The following is a 12305-nucleotide window of genomic DNA, read 5'->3' on the forward strand; positions in this document are numbered from 1 at the left end:
TATACTACGTCGGTGGCAAAAAAGCATACGGCCCGCCTGATGGTAAGCAGTCTCCGTAGCCTATGGACGCCTGCAACTCCAGAGGAGTTACATGCGCGTTGCCGACCCTAACACTCCGCACTCTCGTACTATTTAATTGATTTACTAATCTGCCAAATACTGAACTTATTTGCCAAAAGTATAAAGATAGCAATCTGCCAAATATGAGTTTCTAAGGTACACTAATACTCCTATAAACGTACCTATGATCTATGATGATAACCCGTAAGAACCTTACAAGTGACATGAATGTATTACATGCAATTATGATATGATATCAATAAACAAATAATAAATAAGGACCCGATTAAATTATATGCTGGAATTGGGTTATTTAGATTGGTAGTAAATAGTTTGAAGAATAGCATAGGAAACAAAAAAAACAGTACAACAAAAATATGTGCTTAAAATACTTTGGTATCAATTATATCACATCCCTCAGAGGACTAATATATATAATTTTAACACTATATACCGTAATGTAGGTCAGGAATAACATAAATTTGGTCCCTTTTTGCTTTTTTTGAACCAGGGATATTAACGGACTGTAAAGGATAAATAAATACCAAAGTAGACGAGCCGTAGTAGACGGAAGCTGCTCTGATAGCATGGACATTAACGCTGGCGTTCCGCAAGGTTCTGAGCTATCCCCAACGCTGTTTCTGCTGCACATCAATGACATGTTGTCTATCGGCGATATTCATTGCTATGCGGACGATAGCACTGGGGATGCCTTTTACACAGGCCGCGCTAACATCCCTCGTTCTGAGGTGCTGGAGAGCCGTGAAAACCTTGTTTCGGATATTGAGAGCACTCTATCCAGAGTTTCGGTGTGGGGTCGGGATAATTTAGTCCGGTTCAACCCAACAAAGACACAAGTTTGCGCGTTTACCGCTAAGAAAACCCCATTTACTGTGGTCCCACAGTTCCAAGGCACAGCCCTTACCATGTCAGGGAGTATTGGGATACTCGGTGTCGACATCTCCAGTGACGTCCAATTCCGTAGTCATCTGGCAGGGAAGGCTGCGCTGGCGTCTAAAAAACTCGGTGTGCTCAATAAAGCAAAGCGATACTTTACTCCAGGGCAAAGACTGCTACTTTATAAATCACAAGTCAGACCCCATATGGAGTATTGCTGTCACCTTTGGGCCAGCAATACTCCACCTCCTTCTTCTTTTTCACCTGGATGCCAGCTTGGGCCCTTCGACTCAGTTCAAAGACGTGCTGTACGAATCGTCGACGATCCCAAACTCACAAGCGGTATTGAACCTTTAAGTCTAAGGAGAGACTTTGCCTCCTTATGTGTGTTCTACCTCTTGTACAATGGGCTGTGCTCTGAAGAATTGTTTGACATGATGCCCACGGCTACTTTCTATCACCGCACCGCCCGCCGTCGTCAGGGTGTTCATCCTCACACCCAAGAACCTAAACGCACGCACACGAACCCGCGCACGCTCCGGTTGTGGAATGAGCTACCTGCCGAGCTTTTCCCGAGGGTCTACAGTATGAGGTTCTTCAAAAAAGGAGTGTACAGATTTTTAAAGGGTCGGCAACGCGCATGTAACACCTCTGGAGTTGCAGGCGTCCATAGGCTACGGTGATTGCTTACCATCAGGCGGGCCGTATGCTTGCTTGCCACCGTCGTGGTATAAAAAAAAAGTTGTGATGACCTTGAGGCTAATGATTGATTTCCTTCTGTACAGAGCGAGGAGCTGCGGTCGCAGCTGGAGAACGAGCAACACTTCAGCCACGTGTATCGCGCGCAGGTCAGCGAGGTGCGCGCGCAGCTCGACGAGAGCACGCGCGCCGCGCGGGACCTCGAGCAGGAGCGCTCCAGCCTTATGCACCAGTTGCAGCTGGCCATAGCGCGCGCCGACTCCGAGGCCATCGCCAGGTAACCTAGCTGACTAGCAACACCTGACGTGTGCCGCGCGGGACCTCGAGCAGGAGCGCTCCAGCCTTATGCACCAGTTGCAGCTGGCCATAGCGCGCGCCGACTCCGAGGCCATCGCCAGGTAACCTAGCTGACTAGCAACACCTGACGTGTGCCGCGCGGGACCTCGAGCAGGAGCGCTCCAGCCTCATGCACTAGCTGCAGCTGGCCATAGCGCGCGCCGACTCCGAGGCCATCGCCAGGTAACCTAGCTGACTAGCAACACCTGACGTGTGCCGCGCGGGACCTTGAGCAGGAGCGCTCCAGCCTCATGCACCAGCTGCAGCTGGCCATAGCGCGCGCCGACTCCGAGGCCATCGCCAGGTAACCTAGCTGACTAGCAACACCTGACGTGTGCCGCGCGGGACCTCGAGCAGGAGCGCTCCAGCCTCATGCACCAGCTGCAGCTGGCCATAGCGCGCGCCGACTTCGAGGCCATCGCCAGGTAACCTAGCTGACTAGCAACACCTGACGTGTGCCGCGCGGGACCTCGAGCAGGAGCGCTCCAGCCTCATGCACCAGCTGCAGCTGGCCATAGCGCGCGCCGACTCCGAGGCCATCGCCAGGTAACCTAGCTGACTAGCAACACCTGACGTGTGCCGCGCGGGACCTCGAGCAGGAGCGCTCCAGCCTCATGCACCAGCTGCAGCTGGCCATAGCGCGCGCCGACTCAGAGGCCATCGCCAGGTAACCTAGCTGACTAGCAACACCTGACGTGTGCCGCGCGGGACCTTGAGCAGGAGCGCTCCAGCCTCATGCACCAGCTGCAGCTTGCCATAGCGCGCGCCGACTCCGAGGCCATCGCCAGCTGGCGGGTTGATGTTTACCGCACAAGTCGGCGAAGTGCCCGGCTCGCTGAGAGACACCTGTACTCCGGGCCTTCACCAGGACTTACTTAGTTTCTCTGAAGTCTATGCAGCTCGGTATTAATAGCCAAATAGCCACCACACTGATAACATTGATCACCAATCTGAAAGTTATAGTAGGTTGTCTGTACAAGTATTTTTTGTGCCACATAAAACGAACACAGATTATTATGCACCGAAAATTAGAAAAGAATTCTCGAAACAACGCTTACTTTGAACGTCTTTTTCCACAGATCGATAGCAGAGGAGACAGTCGGCGAGCTCGAAAAGGAAAAGACCATGAAAGAGCTGGAGATGCGCGACGCTCTAGCATCGCACCGCAGCGAGTTGGCCGCCCGAGACTCCCTCGTGCAAGGACTGCGCGACCGCGAGCATGAGAACCGCGCCACCATCGATCTGCAACGGAAGGTAGGACATGACTCTTTATTTAAGCAGCATCCGTACGTGAGGAATAACGTCTCTCGTGTAAACTACTGTGGGATGGAATTTGCAACCGCATTTGAGGCAGCTAAACTAGGAGGTGACGTAGACTGCAATCTCAGTAGAATTGTCGTTGTTGGCTAGATCTTGGAACCAGGCGTTGTCGTGTCCTAAACCTCCAAATCTAAGCCATAAACTTTCCATGATTGCCAGATTAATTTGTATAATGGTTAAGTGTCAGACTTACTAAATATTGATATTGTGTCCCCAGGAGGTAGACGAGTTGCGGCGCAGCGGCACGGCGCTGGCAGAGCGCGTGGCGAGCTTGCAGCGGGTACAAGAGGAGGTGGAGCGGCTCAACAAGAAGCTCAACTCGGAGATCATGCTCAAGCAGCAGGCCGTCAACAAGCTGGCCGAGATCATGAACAGGTTAGTCTACTCAAACTGACTGTTGGTGTACCTAATCACCTGTGCAATAAAGACGAATAGTCAGTCAAGAATGCAAGTTCCCTGGCCTTGCTCTAAAATTGAGCTAATTAGGAATGATGCTTAGAATGCCATTTTACTAACCCGTCAAGCTTCCACGGAAAAAAGCGGCTGGTTGAAGGCACGCGTACTTATACCAGCGTGAGAAGGTTTTACAAAGAGATGTACTTTATGAGTGTTTCTGTCGGTAAAACCCATGAATAAAGCTCGACTTATCGGAGATCGTATTCATATACAGGAAGCTGTTTATTTCCCTCTAATGCTATACAAATTTATATGTTTTTAATTCTGCCTGACAGGAAAGATATGAACCCGGCCGTGACAAAGAACAAGAGCAAGATGTCAGTGCGCAAGGACAAAGACTACCGCAAGCTGCAACAAGAGCTCACCCGCGAGAAGGACAAGTTCGACCAGCAGGTCGCCAAGATGCAGCGCGACCTGCAGGACACGCAGCAGCAACTGCTAGAGGAGCAGCAGACCCGGCTGAAGCTCGCTATGGAGGTAACATACATATATACAAAGCGATAAGTCACCCGCGAAAAGGGCAAGTTAGACCAGCAGGTTGCCCAGATGCAGCGCGACCTGCAGGACACGCAGCAGCAGCTATTAGAGGAGCTGCAGACCCAAATCTTAAAAATGTCCCTGTCATCTATAACTTTTTCGTGTACCTAAATCACCTTTTAAGTAACATCGTATTTTTGTATTGAAATCGAATAGCATAGTAACCAAGCTTATCTCAAACTCTGTTCACAGGTTGACAGCAAAGATGTAGAAATCGAGCAGCTAAAGGAGAAACTCGCCGCGCTAACTAGCGAAACCGCATCCCAGTCCTCCGCCGACGCAGAGGACGGCGAGACCGAACAGACCCTCGAGGGCTGGCTGTCCGTGCCCATCAAACAGAACATTAGGCGCCACGGTTGGCGCAAGCAATATGTGGTGGTGTCATCGAAGAAGATCATCTTCTATAACTCCGAGAGTGATAAGCAGAATACTACGGATCCTGTTATGATCTTGGATTTGAGGTTAGTGAATTTGTTATTATAGTTAGATATGCGATAACCATACAGCGAAATAATTGATCAGACCCTCGAGGGCAGGCTCTCGGTGCCTATCAAACAGAACATAAGGCGCCAGGGATGGCGCAAGCAATACGTGGTGGTGTTATAGAAAAATATCTTCTATAACTCTGAGAGTGATAAGCAGAATACTACGGATCTTATTATTATCTTAGATTTGAGTTGGTGAAAACAAACTTTAATAGATTGTATTTAGATGTCCATGCATCAGCATGTGTTGCATGTGATGCAACACATGCTGAGATTCGCTCCTTTTTAGCATCATAATTTTAAAAGTTTTTTTATATCTACATGTAAACATAAATTTGTGCCTAATTAAGTTTCATTTTAAGAGCCCTTAATCCTTGGAGTCGTTGGCGCTCGGTACGCGAGCGCCGGCAACGCGACGCGCGTTTCAATGCAGTCTAGAATAATCTTGATAGTTTTCAATATAATTTCAAGCAACATTAATTTTAGTGTTATATGATATCATATGGGCACTCTTTATTTTATTTTATATGCACAGTAGTTTTTTTTATGTACACTACTACTAAGTGTACAGACTACAGAGTGCACTATAGCCCTTGCTCTTTATTCTGTCTCTTTCACACCAATGGAAAATGAAGAAGTTAGTAAATGACTGCAGGTATAAATAAAGTATATCAGTGCGATAGAGAGACAGATAGTGTTTCGTTGTCGTATCGTAAACGATTGGCATGTTGGCTACGCACCCATGATACCTAGCCAAGAAGCCAATCGATTGCGCATATTAGTGCGATAGAGAGAAAGATAGTGTTTCCTTGTCGTATCATAAACGTTTGGCATGTTGGCTACGCACCCATGCTGCCCAGCCAAGATGCCAATCGTTTGTGCATATTAGTACGAGAGAGAGACAGATAGTGTTTCGTTGTCGTGTCGATTGGCATGGTGGCTACGCACCCATGCTGCCTAGTCAAGATGCCAATCGTTTGCGCACATTAGTGCTATAGAGTTTCAGTGTTATTTGAAATCACGTTAGGGTTTGTATTATTATTTTTGATCCGAATGAAGTCCATCCAGGTTCTTATGATGGAGTCAGGAGTTGGTCACCAGAACTCCTAATCTACTCATTATAATTCCATCGTGCTTGGGCTCAAAAGATTTGCCCTGACGAACAACATCGATCTAGATGAGGTCCAGGGTGTCATGACGGAGTCAGGAGTTGGTCACCAGAACTCCCCAGAACTCCTAATCTACTCATCATAACTCCATCGAGTTTGGGCTCAATAGATTTACCCTGATGAGCACCATCAATCTAGATGAAGTCCAGGGTCTCATGATGGAGTCAGTAGTTGGTCACCAGAACTCCTAATCTACTCATTATAATTCCATCGTGTTTGGGCTCAAAAGATTTGCCCTGACGAGTACCATCGATCTAGATGAAGTCCAGGGTCTCATGATGGAGTCAGGAGTTGGTCACCATAATTCCTAATCTACTCATCATAATTCCATCGTGTTTGGGCTCAATAGATTTGCCCTCACGAGCACCATCAATCTAGATGATGTTCAGGGTCTCATGATGGAGTCAGGAGTTGGTCACTAGAACTCCTAATCTACTCATTATAATTCCATCGTGTTTGGGCTCAAAAGATTTGCCCTGATGAGTACCATCGATCTAGATGAAGTCCAGGGTCTCATGATGGAGTCAGGAGTTGGTCACCAGAACTCGTAATCTATTTCATTCGACGACACACGACATTCGACGACATCATAGGTTAGTAAAGTAAATACGAGAGCAACACTAACAGTTCTTAGAAAAAGCTGCTTAGAGATCATATAACAAAAAGAGGCATATTATTTATGAAAATATAACTCTTTGTAATTTTTTTGAGATATATGCCATTTGGTCGTTACTTGTGTTTCGGGATTGCTAGTAATTTGGAAAATGTACGTCGAGCATTATTCCAATTTCGACCCAAGACTTTTTTCTTATCACTATTTTAAACGATTATAATTGTGGGCGCAGACATTTACAATAGGCTTCGGTTATATTTTCCCTCAGTATTTATATGACACTGTTAAAATATTCTTGCATCAATATTTATATGTCAAAAAAAACTAATCCGGAGACCTTCAAGGACCTAAAATCGCCATACAAAAAAGGCATAGGAAGAATGAGCTCACAGCGTTCCAGGGTGGTCCTATCTTAATGAAAATTTATACGCGTGATCGCGTGACAAAGTTCAAGCACGCATTAAACTAAAGAGTGACGGCCTAATTACTTCAGCTTTTTCTATTATAAATACTTTCAGTTTGCCCCTCTTAATTACCTAATTTCCTATTGAGATTGATTCCGTAATATAATAATGAAAAACCAACATTGTTTCTTGCAGCAAAGTGTTCCACGTTCGGTCAGTGACGCAGGGCGACGTGATCCGCGCAGACGCCAAAGACATCCCGCGGATATTCCAGCTGCTGTACGCCGGCGAGGGCGAGGCGCGGCGGCCGCAGGACGCGCTCGACCAGCCGCAGGACCAGACCGACCAGCATGGTAAGGACGGACATCCCGCGGGTATTCCAGCTGCTGTACGCCGGCGAGGGCGAGGCGCGGCGGCCGCAGGACGCGCTCGACCAGCCGCAGGACCAGACCGACCAGCATGGTAAGGACGGACATCCCGCGGGTATTCCAGCTGCTGTACGCCGGCGAGGGCGAGGCGCGGCGGCCGCAGGACGCGCTCGACCAGCCGCAGGACCAGACCGACCAGCATGGTAAGGACGGACACACACAAACTACCGTACAGGTCGCGCCTTTTTTCAGGTCAATTCAAACAAGAGCTGGCACCAATGGAATGAATGAGTGAATGAAATATTTGTGTGTATCACATTAACCCATAAAATGGTGACTCTGACTGTATACCGACAAGGATGTCACTCGGACAGTGAGAGTTTCTTTCATTTCATTTGTTTGCAGCTTTCGTGAATCAACCTGTACATCAAAACTCCAAATGCAAAATTGCAGGAATGTTTATTAAATCCTGACGACGCCGTTGAACGTTAATCGATGAATAATGAAGAAGTTTAAAGTTGCTGCTGCTTTGTGCATTCACATTACGCATCAAAACTATCAAGCGAATGATAAAAAGTAATCGCTAAGCTAGTATTACTTTAACGTCTTGTGGTTATAATTTTAAACAACTGGCAGCACTAGCTGAAAGGACTGGGAAGATCTGCCTAAGTGGCCTAATTCGAAAACTTAAACTTAACAGTCGGCACTTTCACCAATAAAAGGCAGGCTGTTTCTGTCCTGCCCCCTACAGTTCACACACTTTCCCTGTAAGTATTTGAGTGTATCGTTGCTGTGTGGCAGGTAACACGGTGCAGCACAAGGGGCACGACCTGGTCAGCATCACGTACCACATCCCGACGGCGTGCGAGGTGTGCACGCGCCCGCTGTGGCACATGTTCCGTCCGCCGCAGGCCTACGAGTGCCGCCGTGAGTACATTTTCACTTTTTCTCCAATATGCTCGGAAATATTCGAATTATTGTAGCAGAAATTTTACGGGAAAATCTTCATTAATATCAAACTCTAATACAAAAAATATAATCATTATTATACTGTTTTAGCGGACAGAAAGTTCATTATTATTATATTGTTTTTTTACCCCTGATGCAAAAAGAAGAGTTACATATGTTTGACAGTTGACACCAATGTATGTCGGTTTGTCTGTCTGTGCTCTTTGCGTCTGTGCGATTTTTATGCTTTTTTACGTGAAAGCGAGTTAACTTGCGGTGGTTCTTAGCTATGGTTCATAGAAATAGATCCAGCAGTTTGAAGAGTATCAATCAGCTCTTTTCCAAAGTAATGTAAGGCATTTTTGGCATAAATGGATTTTGTTGGCATTTACAAAAATTCCAGGTGGTTTTAAAAAATAATAATTTAATAGTTATTACGAACATGTTAGGAATAAGAAGGAACAATACAAACAGCCAATTATTAAAGCCGCATCTAGACAGCTCGGTACTGCAAACATTTCAAGCTGTAGGATAAAGTGAGAGAGACAGAGACCCATATGTCTCGTTTTTACAGGACAATTTTGTAAGATTGTGTGTTCGTGTGAGTATCTTTTTAGGGTTCCGTAGCCAAATGGCAAAAAACGAAACCCTTATAGATTCGTCATGTCCGTCTGGCTGTCCGATTATGTCACAGCCACTTTTTTTTTAAGATATACTGATTTGCAAAAAAAGCGCTTTAAAATTGCCTTAAATAGTTTTAACTATTTTTAAATTTATGTTTGGAGAAATGCACTTTATATACTTCGGCGGGAATATCAATTCGTGGATTCGTCTCATTGTTGGACTCAGTTCACATACATGTGAAAAGTTAATATCTAACTCGTCATGAGTCGTGAAACACGAGCGTATGCGAGAGGAACAATACCTGAAAATATAAAATGTCTCAAAGCAACTGCATTAAGGAAGATAATGACATGCTTTCTGCAAGAACACTGTTTATATAGTGTCAAGGAATATATTGAACACAAGGACGCAAATAATTAATATTGTTATAATGTAAATAGATAATCAACATATGTAATGTAAAGCCTGACCAGTAAAATATGATCACGAGCCATTTTGCGGAATTTAATCGGAACTAAATTTTTCATATTAAACTGAACTGTCACCCTATACATGAGAATAACAGCGCCCTCTTGACAATGATCGTATATTTCTGGTCGGATTTTAATGTATTTGATGGTAATCCAATTAGTTGAATGAAATGTGCTATTCAATTTGAATCGTAATTTTAGATGAATTAAAGAAACTCTGACAAGGTCGTAGCGTTGATACAAATCTCCTGACCTTTACCGATTTCATTATCAATAGGATATCTTCCGGCTGTCAGGTGGATGCTGTGTATACTGACTTTTAGAAATGTTTTGTCAAAATTAACCACAATAACTTAAAAACTCTTTGAACTCGGTATACACAGTGACCTCCGTAGGTGGCTAACGTCTCACTTGTCCAATCGCAGTCGGTTCCCTTGAAGGATTATACTTCATGCTTTTTGTCTATACCTTCAGGATTGCACCTTGGTCCCTTACTTTTTATCTTATATGTCTATGCAGATGACACAAAAATGTACAAAGCTTTAAACGCAAAAAATTACTAAATTCTCGGAAGCAGATTGCCATGCATTACAGCATTTTTCTCTATTGTTTGGATAATTGTCTTTACTTAAATACTGAAAAATGTTACATACTCAGCTTAACCTAGTTTTAGTTACTTAAGCTGTTAGTTTTCCGATTAAAAAACAAAAAAATACAGTCTAACACTGTACTAAACTGTAAATTATTTTATATCTATAAAATGTACGCAAAGTTTAATTACGACAAATAATAGAATAAGAATATAACACTGGGCTATAATCTACAAGAATACCCTGTAACTGTCAGAGATGTGAAAAATAGTTTATAAAAAGTATTTAAATACAAATACTTCCTTGGTATACTATTTCAAATGCAAAATACAAAATAGTTTTCAAGTTTGTATTTAAAATACTAAATACAAAATAGGTATTTTCAAAATGCTTTTTTAAAATACAAATACTTTGCGATAAAAGGTACTCTTAAATAGTGAATACCTAGTCTGAATTAAAAAGTTAGTATTGCTCGGAATTTACAAGTTGGAAAGGCTTTCTTTATTATTTAAAAATAATGTGTATATCAGTCCTCTAGACTGCAAATTTTGTGTCTCCCCATGTTTAACGGTTGAATGGACTTTTAAGTGATGGTTTTTAACGGTCAATTATTAAAAGCATTAATTTATATTTGTATAGTATATACCTCTCGTTGGTTGGTGAAAACGTCTCGTTTGTGTTTCACCAGGGCAGAAAAATTTTGTTTACCTCTCGTGCCTTGAAACCCTTGCAACGCTTAAGATTCCACATTTTTAATATCTCGCTACGCTTGTGGTCATTTACGGCGTTACTAAACAGATTCACCAGTTCCATGTTAAAATAATAAATAAATATTATAGGACATTATTACACAAATTGACTAAGTCCCACAGTAATAAGCTCATTAAGGTTTGTGTTGTGGGTACTAGACAATGATAAATATTTATAAATACTTAAATACATATACATAAGGTCGATATTTAAACGATAGATACAATAACAGCTTCGACAGGAAAACATAACTAAGTATGTAATAATAGTATTAAGCAAACGCGAATCAGTCCGCGCGATCTCGCCAACGATTACATAAACCCTAGAGGTTTTCAATAGTGGCTTATTGTGTTAAACCCTGTTTCAAAAAAATCATAGTGAATAAATACACTATAAAAAAAAAAAAAAAACAGAAAACACCCATGACTCAGGAACCAATATCTGTGTTCATCACACAAATAAATGCCCTTACCAGGATTTGAACCCGGGACCATCGGCTTCATAGGCAGGGTCACTACCCACTAGGCCAGACCGGTCGCCATAAAAGAATGAGAGAGTTGCAAGGATTGTAACGTCAGAAGAGATTGTAACTCCAACTTACTTCACCGAATAAAAAGTATTTTGTATTTTGAAAATAGAAAATAGGTCCCAAAAACTATTTGAAATAAAATACAAAATAGTTTTCTTTAAAAGGTATTTAAATACAAAATACAAAATAGGTATTTTGCATTTTGTATTTGCATTTTAAATACAAGTATTTCAAATAAGTCACATCTCTGGTAACTGTAATAAAGTGTTCTTACATATTTGCATTTCTTAATAGTACATTATGATACAAATGTGCTAAGTTGGTCATTACATACGCGGCGATATTGTGCACGAATGTGCACGCGTGTTTAATATCTGCGATTATGAGCCAAAAATCGGTGGAATAAAAACGTCGTTTTGATTGATTGATTGAACAACTCGCCTCACATTAGCTCTATTCACATTATTCACTTGCATGTACACGTGCGTGTGATTGTATGCAGGATGCCGCATGAAGATCCACGCGGAGCACGTGTCGGAGGCGGAGTCGGTGGCGGCCTGCAAGCTGCACGCCGACCGCGCCAGGGAGCTGCTGCTGCTGGCGGCCGGCGCGCCCGAGCAGCGCCGCTGGGTGGCGCGCCTGGCGCGGCGCGTGCAGCGCTACGGCTACCGCGCCGCGCACACCAACCACGACCACACCAAGCTGTCGCCCAGGTGCGTGCGCGCGCCCGCGCCCGGTGCCGCTCGGGGCTGTGCCGCCGAAACGCCCTTTAGAACGCATATTTGGTACGCCGGACTAAATATGAAAAATGCTCCGTATGATCGGCCGATATTGGTTACTTCGTTTCTTTGTCAAAATTTGTATTGGACAGTTTCGGCGACCCTGTAATCGGTTTATAAAACAGCTTTAAGGGCGTTAATTTCTCGTCGAAACTTATTACTTTCCAACATGCTTAGAAACTTGTCATATTCTATAACCATCTAATTAGGACCAGCTTTTATGTCAAATCTTTACAGATTAGTTGTTTGACCGGCCTTATTTCGCTTGCAG

The 12305-nt window shown here is 43.9% G+C and overlaps 1 protein-coding gene across 1 annotated transcript in view; it reads left to right on the forward strand.

Moving 5' to 3' along the window:
* The window catches only part of LOC133518039 (rho-associated protein kinase 2), a 30064-nt gene that overhangs the window by 12913 nt on the left and 4846 nt on the right, over positions 1 to 12305 (forward strand). Inside the window, exons 5-12 of the mRNA XM_061851599.1 lie at positions 1743 to 1933; positions 3072 to 3246; positions 3530 to 3687; positions 4044 to 4245; positions 4498 to 4766; positions 7172 to 7329; positions 8146 to 8271; positions 11758 to 11968. Coding sequence (XP_061707583.1) covers positions 1743 to 1933; positions 3072 to 3246; positions 3530 to 3687; positions 4044 to 4245; positions 4498 to 4766; positions 7172 to 7329; positions 8146 to 8271; positions 11758 to 11968 — 1490 coding nt within the window. The remainder of the gene's footprint in view (positions 1 to 1742; positions 1934 to 3071; positions 3247 to 3529; positions 3688 to 4043; positions 4246 to 4497; positions 4767 to 7171; positions 7330 to 8145; positions 8272 to 11757; positions 11969 to 12305) is intronic.

The sequence above is a fragment of the Cydia pomonella genome, chromosome 5, assembly GCF_033807575.1.
Source record: "Cydia pomonella isolate Wapato2018A chromosome 5, ilCydPomo1, whole genome shotgun sequence".
Lineage (NCBI taxonomy): Eukaryota > Metazoa > Arthropoda > Insecta > Lepidoptera > Tortricidae > Cydia > Cydia pomonella.